At 41.3% G+C, this 19,695-nt stretch overlaps 1 protein-coding gene across 1 annotated transcript in view; it reads left to right on the top strand.

The window, feature by feature from the left end:
* Window positions 1-19,695, top strand: part of ARHGAP15 (Rho GTPase activating protein 15) — an 816,107-nt gene that overhangs the window by 13,413 nt on the left and 782,999 nt on the right. The window contains exon 3 of the mRNA XM_030209134.1: window positions 15,532-15,619. Coding sequence (XP_030064994.1) covers window positions 15,532-15,619 — 88 coding nt within the window. The remainder of the gene's footprint in view (window positions 1-15,531; window positions 15,620-19,695) is intronic.

Genomic DNA, 19,695 nt, shown 5'->3' with positions numbered 1-19,695 from the left:
TTCTTTTTTTTGGGGGGGGGGGTTGGGGGCTCAGCACCCACGGTAAGGGAGCTATGCACCTGGGAGCAATTTGTGAAGTCCACTGCAGTGCCCCCTAGGGTGCACGGTTGGTGTCCTGGCATGTGAGGGGGATCAGTGCACTACGAATTCTGGCTCCTCCCACGACCAAAGGGCTTGGATTTGGTTGTTTTTGAGATGGGCATCCTTGGTTTCCATTATGGCCGAAAACCGGGGACGACCATCTCTAAGGTCGACTGTATTATCGAAATGTGTAAAATGAAATATGGACGCCCATCTTGTTTTGATAATATGGGTTTCCCCACCCCTTCGTGGGGATGTCCTGTGAGTACGCCCTCATGAAAACTTGGGCGCCCCTTTCAATTATGCCCCTCCACACCTCCAAACACGTCTCCGCACTAAAAAATAAAATTGATATTTTAGTATGTGGGTAGCACACATTGATTCCAAAACTATCTCGGGATGCCTGTGCGAGTCCTATGATAGTAAGCATGTGTTAGTGCTTATGACAGCTTTGTAAAAGGGCCCCTAAATGTCTGAGGGGTGGGAAGAACCAAATCATCATTTGTTTGGGCACCTAGTGCCTATCAGGCTAGACATATCAGAACCATTTATGGAAGTGGAGAAGGCAGAAGCATAAGACATTTCACCAATTTTGTTGAAACTATTTTATAAACAACCACACAAGCTTATCCCTGTCTCCCTTCTCCCACATCCCATGGCTGATGATATTTATTTTATTTTTGTTACATTTGTACCCCACACTTTCCCACTCATGGCAGGCTCAATGCAGCAGGCAATGGAGGGTTAAGGAGCTGCCTGTGCCGGGAATTGAACTCAGTTCCTCAGGACCAAAGTCCACCACTCTAACCACTAGGCCACTAGGCCACTCCTCCACTTGGAATTTGAATAGGAAACGGAACTAAAGCACCAGCAGTGCATCAGCTAATTCTGTCCATTCTGAGGGAGATAGTATCAGCAAATTGCTGCTTCACAAATTTATTTACTGAAGTACAAAAGTTGTAAAAAATATAGAAATCATTCAAACAAAACATTTGTGCTATGAGAAACAGACAGATAGCACTATATCTGTCACCGGAGGTGAGAGAATTGAGTTTTAAAAAAAGTGTAGCCAGAGACATATAGCAGAGAATCAGAGAGAGAGAGAGAAAATTCTCAGTAACAGACAAGCAGGCAGTATTATGTAAATTGCCAAGGCATAATAGTTAAGTTTAAAAGAAAAAAAATCATTAAAGTTTTGTGTCTCTAGAGTCAGGGAAACTACTTAGAGAAAAGTGTGAGAGAGAGAGAGAACAGATAGGACAAAGAGAGGTAGGCAGACAGTCATTGACTAATACTACTAATAATTGTTACTTCTAAAAGACTACTAGGCTTACTTAATGCTGCCCAGACACAAATAAGATAGATAGTCCCACAGAGCTTACAATCTAGTCTGACCAAATAAAAATGCTTTAGAGGGGTAGGCATGGAAATGATGGCAGATGAATGTTTTAAGTTGATGTTTCAGAGCTATTTAGAGTTATCAGCAGCACTAGGACACAGGAAAAGGAAAGAGTATGGGTTGCCAGCCCCTGTGCTCCACCAGCCAAGCTGAAGACAGATTTCTTTAAGTGGAGAGTACCAATAGCTTGTACTTCCAATGGCAATGTGATAGGATAGATACCTGCTTCCCTTTGAACAAAGGGAACAAAAGAAGGTAGAGACAATGCAGGGTACGTTGTCAGAACACCAGCAACAGGTAAAGTAAATGCCAAAAGAGCAAGAGTACCCTGTCCTCTGCTAAATAAATTGTGGACTGGTTTTGACAGATTCAGAATCTGATGAATCCTTATATGAAGGAATTCTATAGAAAGTCTGGAAAATCTAGTTCTTAGCATACTAACAAGTGAAGGGCACCACTAGGGCAGTGGATAGTTGAGTGTGTGAGAATGTCCCAGGCCTCTTCCCTCAATCCAAGTTCTAGTAGTAGCAGCAGCAACAACAACAACACCAGCAGCAGCTCTCAAAGAAGCAAAGAGGAAGTTATGTAAAACATCAGAGGTGAAGAGGCATTTTAAAGTGTTTATGAACCAGCATAATACAGAAAGCATCCACTATCAGAATAGCAAGAGTAGAGGAAAGCTACTGAGACATATATTGAGCAGTGACATGCTGCATCATTTGCAAAAACAGCACAGGCTTCTGATACTAGGCTTGGTAAACCATCCTACATTGTGAGAAGCCTATAGGCTGACCAGATTTTGTTTTTGATTTTGGCTTTGGCACCAAAACCGGCCCGATATTTGGGTTTGGCCATTCTTCAGTTTTGGCTAAAAAAGGCCAGTATATTTTTAGCTTAAACTGAAACTACCCAAGACCATTCTCTGGTGCTAACCCAGAAGAAGCACCATCAGAAAGCAGGTCTCTCCAAGCTGGCCACCCTCCAACCTATCCGCTTTCCCACCACCCAAAGACCCTCCCCTGTCCTACCTTTAATTTCCATGGTGGTCTAATGTCTTCTTCTGGGCAGCAGCGATTTCCCAGTCACCCCTGCCTCCACCAGTTCCTCAGTCAAAATGGCTGCTGAAACTGCCACGGGAGGTCTGTGCTAGTTCCAATCTCAAAACAGCTGCTGGGACTTCATGCAGCAGCCTCACAAGACTGTCATGTGAGGTCTTGGCAGTCATTTTGAGATTGAAACTGGTGGAGACAGGAGCAACTAGGGATTGCTCTGGCTTGGAAGAGGCTAATAGACCACCAGGGTATGTAAAGGTAGGCTCCGGTGGTGGGAGGGTGGTTGGCCCAGCAGTTCAAACTCCTCTTATTGACCTATAAGTGCATTCACTCTGCAGCTCCTCATTACCTCTCCACTCTCATCTCTCCCTACGTTCCTCCCCGGGAACTCCGTTCACTGGGTAAATCTCTCTTATCTACACCCTTCTCCTCCACCGCTAACTCCAAACTCCGTTCCTTTTATCTTGCTGCACCATATGCATGGAATAGACTTCCTGAGCCGGTACATCAAGCTCCATCTCTGGCCGTCTTCAAATCTAAGCTAAAAGCCCACCTTTTTGATGCTGCTTTTAACTCCTAACCCTTATTCACTTGTTCAGAACCCTTATTTTATCATCCTCACTTTCATATTCCCTTATCTCTTGTTTGTCCTGTTTGTCTGTCCTAATTAGATTGTAAGCTCTGTCGAGCAGGGACTGTCTCTTCATGTTCAAGTGTACAGCGCTGTGTACGTCTAGTAGCGCTATAGAAATAAGTAGTAGTAGTAGACTTGTTTTCTTTGCTAAAGGGCATGAAAACTATTTAGGATCAACTCAGTAAGACAAACTATCTTTTTCATAGCTGTGACAATACACTCCTTAACCACTGCTCACATATTTTTTGGAAGGTATATTGTAAAGCTGAGTATCTTGTTCTTGATGGGTATGAAACTTCACAAAAGTCATAATCACAAACAATCTCTTAAAAGTAGTAAAAACAAAATTTACCAGCTTGAAGCACAACTAAGCACAGGCTGTTTTCTTCACAGCTGCTGCAGTACACATACTAGTTTCTGCTCTACCACTGCTCACACAGTTCCTAAAAAGAATATTGTAAAGCTGAACATCTTATTAACTACAAACCTTTTCCCAATTGGTATGAGTCATAATCACAAGAAGTCTCTTAAAAGCAATAAATAAACCTACCAGCTTGAAGCACAACTAAGCACAGGCTATTTCCTTCACAGTTGTAGTAATACACATACTAGTCTCTGCTTTAACAAAATTTAGGGGTCCTTTACCAGGCTGTAGTGAAAGGACCCCTGCGGTGGCGTCAGCGTGCAGGTCTGCCATGTGCTGAAGACCCCTTTTACTGCAGTGAGTAGAAGGAATTTTTTTTTAAATGGAAATGGACTTCTGGTAAGTTAGTAACCTGTCTTGTGGCTCAATAATTTGACCCAAGTCCAGGGGCGTAGCCAGATGACAGATTTTGGGTTGGCCAGGGCAAGAAGTGAGTGGGCACCAAGTGTTCTCCCCCTCCCCTGCCAAAAAAATATCTCAGCTGGCGGGAAAACGCTTCTGTCCACCTTGGCAGTCTGCAGCAGACATGTGCTGAAAAGTGAGCATGTGCAGGTGCCGGTATCATGGGGAGTAGCATTTTCGTTACCATCAGGGGGAAGTCTTCAGCTGGCAGATCTTAGGATCCCCACTGGCTACCGCTAAACGTGTGCTACTGTTGGGTGAGCCTGAGCCCTAAGTGGGTGGGCCCCTGCCCACCCAGGCCCACCTGTGGCTACGCCACTGCCCAAGTCCAATAGTAATATTATATATTTTATACAGTTCCGACTTGTGGTATTAGAATCTTAAGGAAAAACATTTTTTTTTATTGAGATAAAAGACCTCAGTTTAATGAAATCATGGGGTATTCTCTGGTCCCCACATTCCAATCCTCACTGGTTTCCAAAAAATGTTTTTAAATTTTTAAAGAAGTTTTAATTTTTAAGGTAGCTTCTACTAGTTTCACAGTCAACACTAAAAGTTGTTCTCCTGTTTACATCCTAATTCATCTTACAGTGTGGTAATTTAAGCATTTGCACAGCCATTTCCTGGGGAGCCCTTACCGCCTTACCTCCTAAATAGAAGGCGGTAAGGGCTCCCTTGCTAACCTGGCAGTAATTGGGCAGCGCGTAATGCTGCCTGATTACTGCTGGGTAAGTCCCCAGTGCTAAAAGTATGGAATCATTTTTTTGAGCACCGGAAATGGTGCATGCCATTGCTATACTGTGGCTTGGTAAAAGGGCCCCTTAAAGAGCAGTACCTCATGGGAAGAACATATACGACAGTTAGCAACAATGTACAGAATAGCCACTAACAGTTTCTAAAAAGCATACTGTGAAGCTAAGCATCTTATTTACTAAAAACCTTTCCCTGATATGTAGCTTAATAATCATCAAAAATCTAATAGAGACAGATAATAATACACAAAAGAGTATATGAATACATTTAAAACCATATAAAAAAAATCAAAACTACATCTCAAAACAAAAGTTGCAGTGGAATATTGAAGAGTGGCCTGGTGGTTAGGATGGTGGACTTTGGTCCTGGGGAACTGAGGAACTGAGTTTGATTCCCACTTCAGGCACAGGCAGCTCCTTGTGACTCTGGGCAAGTCACTTAACCCTCCATTGCCCCATGTAAGCCGCATTGAGCCTGCCATGAGTGGGAAAGCACGGGGTACAAATGTAACAAAAAAAAAAGAACCTTGATGCCCTGGATTAAAGTTCACTGCAGTAACCACTAGGCTGTCCCTCTGCTCTGCAGGAACGTCTGTGTGGCTATTTTTGTACAAATGCTGCCAAACACACGCCCTTCTCCTTAGTTTTTTGACGTTCATAATTTGGATGTTTTATTTTATAAAATGTTTTTTCATTTTGGACATTCTCATGTATTTTTGAACAGGAAACTACCTGAAGTTTTTCCCGTTCAAAAATGGCTGTGAGATGGATTTTTTTTTTTTTTTTGGAAGTTATGGGCAGGACGTTCCAATTCTGTCAAGCCAGCCCTCCAATTTTGGGGGTGCCTGGGGTGGACTTAGGGGGGAGGATTCATTCCTCTCTCCTCCCCTCCTATGCGCTAAACATACCTTTGTGGGCGGGGATGCCGAGGCACCACCAACCAAATAAATACAGTGCCCAGGCTGCTTCCCTCCTCCTTGCACTGCTTCCTTCAGGCAGAGGTTACCAGGATTTCTCATGCGCCCCCCCAATCAAGCCTCCCACTCTTATCACAACAGCCCAAAATGCTCTCCTAGATTGATTCCTCCCTTGCCAACCCCTTTCCTTGTAGGAAAGCTCCACCTCTTATAGGCAACGACCCCCCCCCCCCCCCGCCAAATCCCGTCATCACATACTCACATATTTCCTGGAAATCTAGTGTATGTGGCAGGAGTAGACCACTTCTACTCCTGCCCTGGCTCGTTCCTGAGTTCAAAATGGAGGATTTGACCTCTAGCAGTTGTCTCATGCTACTACCTCTAGAGGTCAATTTGCCATAAGCCTGATGCTATTGTCAGATCTACCATTTTGAACCCAGAATGTGTGAGTAAGTAAGCTGGTGGGGGGGGGGGGGGGATGAAGGGGTGGGTTGTGCATTTGGGGGGTGGTTCATTGCCTATGAGTGCAGGGCTCTCATAGGGGAGGAACTTGGCAATGGGGAGTGTTACATTGGAGGATTGTGGTCCAGGGGAGATTAGATGGGTGAATCATTCTGAGGTGTAGGATCTTGGGGAATTGTGATCAGAGTGGGGAGGAACTTCATTAGGTTGTGCTTGATCAGGGTGGGGCAGTGATCGAGGATGTCAGGGGTTAACCTACTATACTGCCAGTAGCAGAAGTGCAACTAAAGGGCAAATTATAATAGGGTACCTACAATTAGGTCTCTGGAGAGTGTAAATGGGCCCTATTTTAGTATAACTGAGTGTATATACACTTAACATTTAGGTGTGAGCACCTACACTAGCCATAGTACTGGAGTAAGCGTTAGTGTCTATGCTAAACATTTACAGGTGTAATGGGTCTGCAAGTGTTGGTGCCTATGTTATGGAATTGTCCCTTAACACCACTTCTTGAAGAGGCATTAATTGCAGCTGAGCAATGCAGTTAGCAGTCATGACACCCTATCTCTGCCCATAGAAATGCCCACAACCTACCCCTACCTACGTTAAACACCTAGCATGGGATTTTTTACCGCTTTGATTGGTTTTAACGCACAGTAGCCTTTAGCGTGGGTCTGTACGAATGACTGTCGCATGAACATGAACTAGCTGCTTAAAGCAGCTTAATCAAAGGGCCCCTTAATATTGTCATTAGCTTCTGCCTATCTTCTACAGCAGTGGGTCTATAAGCAAGTGCACCCTAGTCTATAGTGCACCAAGGGTGGTATCTTGAAATGGTAGGTCTGGAAACCTCGCTACTTCTAGTCGTAGCCCTAGTGCTGAAACTATGGGTGAGTACCTTTTTTTTAATGCAAAATATAAAACAAATTTATAATATGATTTTTTCCTTTCCTTTCTATGTCAACGCTAGTGGCAACCTTGTAGAGATTAGGTCTAGGTGTTATACAACTAGGTCATCAGGTGAAGGTACTTAATAAGACTTGGCAGAAGGAATGCCTTCAATTATACCAGTGGAACACAATTATTAATCACCAGCATTATTACAGACTTCTCTATCCAGCAGTGTATATTAATACATGCTCACGATTCTAACCTAGGCATGAGAAGCAGAAGCTGAAAGGGTGTGGGCATTAGTAATGCACATATCGCGTAGATATTGCTTTCTCAATTAAGCATTATAAAAGAGGCCGGTTTTCAGTTCTAAGAGATGAAATAATTGTGATCAGTAGTGATTTTATAGTGTGCTGCCATCTTGTGTGCATTGCATAGAATGCAGGCATCAATTTCTGTGAACAGGGCAGATCACAGCATGCCTTTTTTTCTGGTGGTTATCCTTTAGCATTTAAGTTTAAACAAAAAAAAGCCACCCATACACATTCCTATTTATTTCTCTTATTATCTATATAGGTCTTTATGATTTATAATGGCAAGTTTCTATTATAAATATATTTTTTCTTTATCCTTATGTGTTCAGTTATATGTGGCTCACTAACAACTATGTCATAGGTCAGAATTCTGTGTGTTATGTTTACTCTAACTATAATGTGTATTGTTAATGTCTGGATTGTATATTTGAGTTTTTATGTTTCATTAATTATATCTTCTGTTTTGTAAACTGCCTTGATATCTCAGGATCTTTTGGCAGTATAACAAATGCTGAAATAGATTTGTGAACCGCTGAGCGAAAAGGTACCAGAAGTGGGGTTACAAATAAAGACTGTAAAAGTTTGCAGGGGTATATTTGGGCAACTTTCATTTTTGATGTTTAAGTTTTTTATTTTTCAAGTGCGTTTTTATGAAAAACGTACTTAATTTATTGATAAATGTTTCTTAATTTTTTAAAGATGTATTTAGTCCATACCTGAGGCTGAAAGTTTACAGGATTATGCAGTTGATATCTCTCTATCTTGAAGTATAAATAAGTCACATACCCACTTTTGGTACTTTTCATTCAGTGGGTCACATTTTAAAAAAGTTAATTAGGAGTGTTGTAATCTGTCTTTCTATATCTTCCAATTTTCAGTTAATGGGTGGTACCTTGATATCTGCCATGCTTTGATTTTTTTTCTAGTTACATTAAATGAATGGTCTGGATTTACTGCCCTCCTCTTGAAAGCTGTATGTTATTGCTTTATCATGAAAAATAGTAGCACACTTTATTGTTGAACAAGGAGGAAAAATGGCATACTACTGTGGCAAATAATGACTTGTAAAACCGGACTACAACTGCTAGTCAAGATGCTCACAGTGTAAAAGTAATCATCGGTCAAAAAAGTCTTCTGTAGAACACAAGTTTACACTTCAAAAAATATCTTGACATTGAAAAACAATGTAGAGTTCACAAAAAAAACATAAATCATTCATAATAAAGTTCAAAATAAATCCACAAAACCAGAGCACTGATCTCAAAACGATATATGTAACAATTCAGTCATTCAGCTCACGGTAAGTATATTGTCTCTGTATTAATTTTGGTACTGTTTCACGGTAGTTCTGTTAATAGGTTTCAATTTACTATTTTCATGTTTTTCTTTTATTTTATTTATTTGTTACATATGTGTCCCACATTTTCCCACCTATTTTCAGGTTCAATGTGGCTTACATAGTAACGTAAAGGCGTTCGCCAAGTCCAGTAGAGAAACAAATACAAGGTGATGTTGTGGTCGAATAATGTTCATGAGTTTCAGACACAATAGGGATGGAAGAGAGGAAGAGTTATGAAGTGTCCATTACGGGCTTTGGTTTTGCTGTGTTGCAGAGTTCAGGCATCTTGGCCTGTTTCAACTTTTATGGACATTCATTAATTTTGACATTTTCATAGCAAGAGATTCTTCCCATTTGAATGCAAATCTCACCTCCTCCCACCCTAAAAATATAATTTTAAAAAGGGCCATCACTAAAGTAGTGTCATATAACACACAGGAGTAAGAGTGCTGAGACAAGTGGCATACTGAATAAAAATACCTCATTTATTTAGAAATAGAACGATTTATTAAGCAGAGGTCTAAAGTATTCTGGTAGAAGACTCGGCCTTGTGTCTTTTTTGTCATTTTCCTTCTGGTTTTAAGCGTTTAAGTTTTTTGTAGTTTTGAGCACATATAGTAAATGGCTTTGTCCAAAACTTACACTGAATTTTGCATACTTAGTAAGAGTCTTAGCTCTAAATCTGTTGAGAGAAAAAAAATATGTGTAGTCAAGTAAAAGAGAATAAAATCATTTTACATTTTGTAGAAAATTAGAACCAACTTGTCATTCTTCTAATTTTTCCAGATCTCTTCTCATGGTTTCTACTTCCTTTGGGGTATCCACTCTATTGGCTATCTTTGTGTCATCCGCAAAAAGGCAAACTTTTCCTTCTAACCCTTCAGCAAAATGTCTCTCGCAAATATATTAAACAGAATCAGCCCCAGCACCAACCCCTGAGGCACTCCATTGCTCACCTTCCTTTCCTCCAAGTAGATTCCATTTATCACCACCCTCTGCCGCTTGTCGGTCAACCAGTTTCCAATCAAGTTCAGCCCTCTCAACTTCTTCATGAGTCTTCTGTCACAGTTGTGGCCGTGCCCTTATGTTCAAACCTACTGTTTCTCTATATTTACTCTGTGACCTCTTCAGTCTGACTTTTTTCCTGTTGTTGTTCTTCCTGTTAGCCAAGCCTCGCTTTGGTCTCCCTGCTTCTGCTTCATTTCCTACTTGTGACATCATCAGCCTACTCCTTTATAAGGACCCAGGGAGCTTTCCTGCCTTGCCTTTGCAACAGATCTATTTTCCTTTTTCTTGTTGTACTGTTGTTTGATTCTGAGGGAACTGGTCTTCTTGTTAAGCTGTGTCTCTGTGGCACAGCCCTGAGCCCTGTGTGAGTGGTTTTGGTTTGAATCTGTATGAATTACTTTCCTGTTAGGTTTGCTCTCAAGCAAAGCCCTCTTTTGTTTATCTATGTGTGTTGTTCTGCTTTAAACCTGTATGGATTACTAGCCTGTAAACTTTACTTCCAAGCAAAGCCCTCTTCTGTTTTTCTGTGTGTGGTTCTGGTTTCAACCTGGATAGATTCCTTCCTGGTTATCTATGCTCTCCAGCATAAACCTGTTCTGTTTCCTTGTGTGGTTTCCCTTGTTACCTTTCACTGTTCAGAGAGCTGGTTGTTGCCAGCCCAGCTGCTTTCCTTGATTACTTTGCTTCCCTAGCCTAGCTGCTTTCTTTGATTACCTTGCCTCCTTACAGCTGGGTGTGCTTTGCCTGCCTTTCCTTTCCCTTCCTGGCTGAGTTCTGGTAAGAACATTGTTTGTTTTTCCCTTTGTTTGCTTTAAACCTTTGACGGCAATGTAAACCCTGCTTCTTTCTGATGTGTATTAAAAGCAGGCCTTTCCTTTAAACTGCTTTAACTCTTTGCTGTGTTTGTCTCCTGATTCTTGTGAGCATTGCTCCTTATTTGATCTGTGTATGTAAAGGCAGCTTTCCCTGTTTGCTTACTTTTCCCTTTGTCTCTAGTGTCTGTTATTTGACGCTGTGGCACAACCTTGTGTATTCCTGTAAGTGTCTTCCCTTTACCCTTGTGTGTTGTGTGGTCAGCTTTGTGTATTTTTATGAGTGGTTTCCCTTTTCCCTGAGTGCTGTATGGTACAGCTTAGAGTGTATTCCTATAGTTTGCTCCCCTTTACCCTTGAGTGCTGCGTGGCCAGCCTTGTGTAGCTTTATGAGCGGTTTCCCTTTTTTCCTTGAGTGCCTAGTGGCACACTCTTGAGTATTCCTTTGAGTGGCTTCCCTTTTCCCTGAGTGCTGTATGGTACAGCTTAGAGTGTTCCCTCATGAGTGGCTTCCCTTATCCTTGAGTTCTGTATGGCATAGCTCTGAGTGTTCCTCTGTGTGGCCATGTCTTGAGTTTCTCTTTGTGAAGTTTCTGGTTGTGTTTGAGTGGATTGCTTTTTCATTTAGCTGTGACTACTAGTGCAGCCTTGAGTGGTTTCGGTGTGGCATGAGTGGGCCGTTCTTCCATTTAGCTGTGTCTACTAGCACAGTCCTGTGCATCCTCTCTGTTTGAGTGGGTGGTTCTTCTGCTTGCTGTGACTACTAGCTCAGCCTTGAGCTGCCTCTCTGTGTGGCATGAGTGGACAGCTCTTCCATTTAGCTGTGACTACTAGCTCAGCCTTGAGCTGCCTCTCTGTGTGGCATGAGTGGACAGCTCTTCCATTTAGCTGTGACTACTAGCTCAGCCTTCAGCTACCTCTCTGTGTGATTTCTGTTTGACTTGGTTAGGATTATTCATTTATAGCTGTGGATCTAGTACAGCCCTGAGTGTCCTCTCTGTTGGGTTCTGTTTGTGCTTGAGTGGGTGGTTCTTCTGTTTAACTGGGACTACTAGCCCAGCCCTGTGCAACCTCTCTGTGTGATGTCTGTTTGACTTGGTTAGGACTATTCATTTATAGCTAGGGTTCTAAGCCCAGTTCTGTGCTGCCTTCCTGTGTGTTTTTTTTAATCTTTTATTTGTGGTTTCTACCATGTGAGTCTAAGTCTTTTCCCCTTCAGCTTCTTTGTGCCTGTGTGTAGAGTCTTTTAACCCCTTGTTTGTGGCTCTGTTTAGTGCAGTGTGTGTGCACTGCTTGAGTAGTAGTTGCTCAAGAGATTCCGTTCTGTTTCTTTTCCTTTCCCTCTGGTATGATTTGGTTCCACTTCGGCCGTGAGACCCGTATGCTTGGACTCTGTATGAGTGGGTTCCAGATTGGACGTGAGGCCCTCCTGAGTGGTCTATCTCCTTTTTCTGGTGGTGCTTGTTGCTTGTCTTGAGTGTGCTGTCTATTTGCCATGTCTGGTATCCTGTTTGTATTCAGTGCCTGGTTCGCCTCTGCTCTGCGCCTCCCCAGAGACTTGTCTGCTGCAGCCTGGCTGCAGCCCAAGGGCTCACCATCCCGGGTTCCGTGACATCTTCTATGAGGGACCGTATCAAAGGCTTTGCTGAAATCCAAATAGATTACATCTATCTCATGTCCTTTATCCAATTCTTTGGTCACCCAGTCAAAGAAGTCAATCAGATTTGTTTGGCAGGATTTTCCTTTGGTAAAGCCATGTTGCCTTGAATCCTGTAACCCGTTGGCTTCTAGAAAGTTAACTATATTTTCCTTCAGCAGCGACTCCATTATTTTTCCTACCACTGATGTGAGGCTTACCGGCCTGTAGTTTCCCACTTCTTCTCTGTCTCTGCTTTCATGAATAGGGACCACATCAGCTCATCTCCAGTCCCACAGAACCTCTCCTGTCTCTAAAGATCTATTAAATAAATCCATAAGAGATCCTGCCAGGATTTCTGAGCTCCCTCAGTATCCTAGGATGTATCCCATCCTGCCCCATAGCTTTCTCCACTTTCAGATTTTCAAGCTGTTTCTAAATTATTTTTTCTGTGAACTGTGCAATATCCACTCCATTCCCAGATATACCCTTGGCAGCCGACTGCAGTCCTTCTCCAGGAGTTTCTTTCATGAACACCGAAGAGCAGTATTTGTTTAGCACGTTCTCTTTATCCTCATCACTCTCCACATAGTTATTCTTAGTATCTTTGTCTTACAGTTCCATTCATATCTTTTCTCTTTTCTCCAGAAAAATTGTCTTGTCACCTCTTTTCACATCTTTAGCCAGTTTTTCCTCTGCCTGTGCTTTTGCTATCCATATTTCCCTCTTCGCTTTTTTGAGTTTAACCTGGTAATCTTTACAGTGATCCTATTATTGCCTTCTTCTGTATTTCTGGAAAAAAGCTTCTTTTGCCCTTATTTTTTCAGCCACTTGTTTGGAGAACCATATAGGCTTCCTGTTTCTCTTGGTTTTACTTTCCTTGTGTAAAGATCAGTTGCCATATTTAAAGCAACTTTCAGCTTGGACCACTGTGCTTCCACTTCAGCTATGCCTACCCATGTCATCAGCTGCTACTTCAGATATTCTCCCATTTTACCAAAATCAGTACATCTGAAATCCAGTACTTTATGTTTTGTACGTCTGCACTCTGGTTTTGCTGTTATATCAAACCATATGATGTGATGTGATGATCACTATTGCTTTGGTTGGCACCCACCCGGACATTGGAAACACTTCCTCCATTGGTGAGCACTGGATCCAGAGTTGATTCTTCCCTCGTGGGTTCTGTCACCATTTGTCTGAGCAAGGCACTTTGACTGACATCCACGATCTCTCTACTTCTCTCCAATTCTGCCAACAGGATGTTCCAATCCACATCAGGCAAGTTGAAATCTCCCAGCAATAGCACCTCCCCTTTCATACCAAGCTTAAGGATATCTTCTATCAGATCCTTGTCCAGAATCTCCATTTGTGCTAGAGCTCTGTAGATAACACCTATGTAGATACAGGTTCCTTCTTCTCTTTCCAGGACAATCCATATAGCTTCTTCCTTTCCTCAGGTTCCCTGCATTTCAGCTACTCTGATATTGTTTTTCACATACAGCAACACTCCTCCACCTCTTTGGCCCTCCCTATCCTTCCTAAAAGAATTATAGCCTGGTATGGTTGCATCCCATTCATGGGAATCATGTCTCAGTAATAGCAACAATATCCAAGTTTTCCTCAAACATCAGGGCTTGTAAATCTTGAACTTTTTTACTTAGACTATGAGCATTTCTGCTCATTGCTTTTCATATGGTAAACATGACCTTTCCCTTTGCCATCATGTTTGTTTTTTTTCTAGGGGTGACCTTCTGAATTCCCTTGTTTCCTTTTGTCACCCCCACCCTCTAGTTTAAATGTCTGGAAACATACTGTCTGAATTTGTCCCCAAGGATCCTTTTTCCTGTCACAGAAAGATGTAGCCCATCATTACAGTACAGCCTGCAAATACCACATATAAATCTCTAGAATTTAGGCATTAACGCTTAAACCACCTCTATGGCTGGCATAAGGGCTGGCGAATAACTGCTAAATGTGTATTTACGCAGTTAGACTAGTATTTTATAAAGGAAGTAGATGACTATGTTCCTTTATAGAATAGGTTCCTACAGGGTGACAGCTAGATACCTAATTATAGGTGGCCTGTTATAAAATTCCCTTCTTATAGTACATGCACACATGTACCCTTTCTTCAAGCAAGTGTAAATTTGTGGGATAGAATCTGTGCATTACAAAGGGTCATTGTAGGAACCTATGTTATAAAAGCACACAGACATTTTTAAAACAGCTTAGTTTCATATTATGTCAGTAAAATCAAGATATTAAAAAAAACCCCATACAATACACCCCTCACTGTTATCAACAGTATAAAGATAATCAGAAGACTGACAACAGACAGTGATAAGCTAATATCCATGCCCTTCATTCTTCATGGATTCATTTTATAACACACTCTAATGTGAAATAAATCCTTCTCAATTAAAAAAATATATAAAATTTGCATACACTGACTTTTAAATGAAACTCCAATAATGAACAACCAAACATCAGGAGACCTGGAATCCCACATGATACCATGTTTCACCCTAGCTGCATCAGGGATATATGCTCTTACAAATGTCATAATCTTGGTGTTAATCTGGCAAACTCATAGAATTTACATATAACATTGCAGGCATGATACAACTGTGTTCAGATGATATATGTAGTTGTAGTGGTGGGTTAACTTGAATAGATTGTAAGCTCTGTCGAACAGGGACTATCTTATATGTGTTCTATATATGGCACTGAAAAAAGCGCTATTCTATAAGCCATGCTTGAGGTTAGGAACATTGTATAGAATAGTGCTTATATGCAGGAATCACGCCAACTGAAATGTGGTGCAAATATATGCGCCTAAATTAGGTGCAGATCCCCCTTATGCTATAACAACATGCATTAATTTTAGGAACATCCCTGTTCCGTCCATGCCCTTCCCATTTCCGTGCCCCCTTTTTCACATCACATGTAAATTTTAAACGTAGATCCTGTACCTAAATTTACACCTTTAAATGCCAATTGAATCTAATTAGTGCCAATAATTCCTTATTAAAAGCCAGTTATTGGTGCTAATTAGCTTATTCAATTAAAATGTTTTGGTGACTTTTATAGAATTAGGGAGTTAGTTAGTGTACAGCGTATGTCTAGTAGCGCTATAGAAATAAGTAGTAGTAGTAATAAATGTAACTCCTTAAATTCCCAGTGGTAATTTTCATAATGGAGGTAAGTGCATGCTTTCATTTTGAAAATTTGATAATAACGTCTACATGCACCCAGTTATGAAATTACCCTGACATCCTCCTTTTGATGCACTTTGATACAGAATACTGCCTCAGAATTGTTAACACACACTCATTTTATCTATTTGAAAAGTAGTGCTGGAATTTTATTTTAAGTTAACTCAATCATTTGATCTTCTCTTTGAAGGAAAAACTGGTCTAATGCCTGGATTATCCTTTCTGGTCAAAAACTAGAATTCCATAAAGAATCCAAACAGCAAGCCCTGTCTAACTTGGTAAGCATTTAGATTTCTTTTGATGTAATCTAAGCAAGGAGAGGTATTTGAGCACAAAGATTCTCTTTACCAAAAAAGAAAATCACATTGAGTTATTTGCATTCTAGAACAGATGCAAGACAATTACTTGTTAAACCTTTAATCAGATACTGCAAAGGGGAATAATACTTCAACTTAACACGTCCTTCTTAAGAGGTGCATTTTAAGAATAATTACCAACAGAAGACAGAGTGTTAATGTGAAAATATTGTAACTCTGTAAAGTGGTGTTTAATCTTTGTATAATGTGACTCCTACCATACCCAGCTAACCTCCTTGAATATTTCTTTTGATTCTATCTAATGCTGCTAATGCAATTTCTGTAGCCTGCAGTTACTACAAATTTCACTTTGTACCTCTTTATTGTGCCTTGAGGAGAAGTCACTGATCTTAGTCTTCAGAGATGTGACAGTTAAGTTACACAAACAATAATGGCATTCATCCTTAAAGCACTAGTTACAATGCAGTTAAAGTCTAGACATGAGAATGTTATCATAGAGGAAAAGTCAATGAGACAGTAGCACTCAGAGGCGTAGCTAGATGGGATGCAAGGGGAGCAGCTGCTGCCTCAAACAGATTTTGAATGAAATGGTGCCTATGCAGATCAGCACATCAGGCTTACACTGGCGCCTATGTTTACAAAAGATCTGCTTCCTCTGACATCAAAACCTGGCTACGCTTCTGGTAGCACTATGGATATAAAAGAGATGTAGTTGACAGAACCCTACTGTGAAGAGTTTCCAAGGCCTGATCAAATCTGCCATGCCTTATTGAAGTGATGAGTGGCCAGGAAACTGCTCTCTTGAGCAGGAGTCATAAATAATAAACTATTTTTGATATGGCAGGTGATGAGTCTTTTGGTGCTCAATGTTTTGATCAGTCTTGTTTTACATCCTAGAAGTCCCCCCCCCCCCCCCAATGAAATCAAATCAACTTATAGTGGAAAGAACATTAATAAAAAGGCATCCAGGAAAACAAAAACGGCTTTTTCTTAGCCCTGTGAATTATTAGTTTTGTTATGCAATATCTGGGACACTGAGGTAATCAGACACAGTAATCTGATCAGGTTTTCAGGATATCCACAATGAATATATATGAGATGCATTTGCATGCAGGGGATCTTTTACTAAGATGCACTAGGAAATGGGTTTAATGCACGCTAAAATGGGACTTTCCTCTGTATGAAGCCCATTTCTAGTATGTCCCTAAAATAGGGGGGGGGGGGGGGTTTGTTGTTGTTTTTTTGCAGTCCCATGCTAAATTTTCCATTAGTGCTTGGGACTTGCAAAAAAAAAAAAAAAGCAAGAGCATTTACTGCCTCATATTTAGGGAATTCTAAGTGCTCCCCCATTAACTCAATGTTAGCCAATTAGCGCGTGCTAATATGAATGCACTAGTTGGTTAACACTTCCAAGTCCATTCTCTGCCTATGACACGCTGCCTTTAAAAAAATATATATATTAAAAAAAATAGTTAAAGCACCCTTTATGATAGCCTGATTTTCAGGGAAAGGGGATGGAATTTGATATACTGCCTTTCTGTGGTTACAATTAAAATTACATATTACACACAAGTACTTATCTTGTTCCTGGAGAAATGGAGGGTTAAGGGGATCTTTTACAAAGGTGCACTAGCGTTTTTAGTGAGCACTAAACGCTAGAGACACCCATATTCCTATGTACATTTAGCACGTGCTTATTAGTGCGCCTTTGTAAAAGGACTCCTAAGTGACTTGCCCAGAGTCTTGATAAGTTGCCGTGGGAATTGAACCCAGTTCCTCTGGTTCTTAGGCCACTGCATTAACTATCAGGCTACTTCTACACATTAAGCACACATTGGGCTAATTTCTGTATATAGCACCTGAAAATTCAACATGGAAAAAATATGCCCAAAGTTTATATAATAGGGTTAAATTTCCATGTGGTATATAGAATAGATCGAACACCTCTCCACGTGACCAAATTTAGTTGTAGCCATTTACACCACATTTTACTTTGGCGTAAATCCTGATGCTTACATTAGGCACAGAGCGAGTATATTCTATAACACATAGATTTTAGAAATGCTCACAATCACCTATGGCCATGCCCCCTTTCAACTATGCAACTTAGAATTTACGCGCACCATGTTACAGAATACAGTTAGCGAGTTCTGCATGTAAATCTTAAATAATGCCAATTAGTGCTGATAATTGCTTGTTAACATCCAATTGATAGCACTGATTACCTAGTTAACCAATTAAGTTGCTTGCATTGATATAGACTATGCTTCGATTTCCGTGAAGAAATTAAGGCCCTATATATATAGAATCTGGCAGATTAGGACTAAATTCCCTTTTAGCAAATACATCTGGATATCTTGAAAACTCAATCAGTGGTGTACTGAGAGAGGAACAGGAGGCACTAGTCTGAGGGTGGATGCTGGAGACTCAGAGAAATACAAAGGAGATGATCAACATTGGCCCAGTAGATCCATTTATATTTAAACCCTGCCCCTCCCTGCCTGCCCTTTTGTCATCACCCCTTCAGCTTCTGCTCCTGTGATAGCAAATGTGGCAGAGGTAGCAATAAAGATAGGAAACCAGCACCACAAAGCCTTTTAAGTCCTGCACTCTCAAAGACTCTGCCACATCATGCCCCCTATGATACATACTTACTGTGTCTGTGGGGGCAGGACATGGAAGGGCCTTTGTGAATGCAGGAGCTAAAAGGATCCATAGTACTGGTTTCCAGATCAGAGCCTGACTATTTGGAGGGAGGACTCACACAAATAGGGTGGGGCTGCAGGAAGGCAAAGGTAGGAGGGGGAGGGAGAAGTGGGGAGGGGAAAAGATAGGGACCAATGAGATGAGAAGATGACCCAGGGAACCAAGGGGAAGGATAGGAGATTTTGAAAGTGGTACAGCGCCCAGTGTCAGATGCAGCGCGGGGAAGGAGAGAGAGGACAAACCTCACTGTGGGAAGGTAGCCAGAGGTTGCAAGGTGCAGAGGGGACCATTTGACCAGGTAGCGATGCTAAGGATATCCCTTTGAATAGGGGTATCTACTGGCAGGGCAATGGAGGGTGGCCACCTGTCTTCTATGGATGGGGGGTCCAGATTGCCCAAGCACAACTACGAGACCTAGATTAACTTGCTAAACACACTCTCCCAACTTTGACGGTCGGGGAGAGAACGCAGCAGTCAAAATGGAACTGGGTGAACTTCACATGGCAGCTCGGTTAAAGAGACCTACAATGGAAAGGTAACTCGTTTTAATGGTGGTACCGGCATGATACCAGTAGCATGAGAAAAGCGGACATTAACATGGGCATTGAAGCAGGGAATAAGAAGAGGAATAATCGTAGTCATGAGGGGAGAAAGAGAGGAGAAGGGAGCTGGAGGCTTGATGTTGCTATGGTTTGGGGCTGACACGGGCCAAGGATGAGAGAAGGTGGCTAATACTGGCAGATGCTAGGAATAGGAAGGAGTGAGAGAAGAGGGCTGATTTGAGAAAAGGGTAGGAAGCTAAGATTGGGAGTACGGAGGATGACGGATAATGCACAAGCTACAGATTAGAGAAGGGGCAAAAAATAAGAACTAAAATCAATACAAATGTAAAACTTTCTAAATTTTAACAGACTGAAAACAGAATGAACTTTCTGAAAATCATTTTACTCTTAGACCTGAAACTGATAGGAAACAGATAAGACCTCGATTCAGTGTGTGGCGCTCGCTCAATCTACCGGAGGAATCCCTAAAGCAAAAATAGAACTTTTTAGAAGATTGACCAGATAGTATTTTATAAACTAAACAAGATGCTTTAAAAATGATTTAGGCCTCCCCAGGCAACCAGTGAAGCTGGATTAAAAAGGGGATGCATGATCAAATTTCTTCAGTTTAAAAATTAATCAAGCTGCAGTGTTTTACATCTACTTTGTGACATGATTGCAGTTGTACAAGTCACTATTCCTCCATCATTGACCTCTACTTGACATAACATCATGTGATTATATTTTGTATGTGAAGCATATAATGCCAAGTTGAAGATTTGTGAATAT

This window comes from Microcaecilia unicolor, chromosome 7 (genome assembly GCF_901765095.1).
Source record: "Microcaecilia unicolor chromosome 7, aMicUni1.1, whole genome shotgun sequence".
NCBI lineage: Eukaryota > Metazoa > Chordata > Amphibia > Gymnophiona > Siphonopidae > Microcaecilia > Microcaecilia unicolor.
This window is presented reverse-complemented; position numbering and strand designations above follow the sequence as displayed.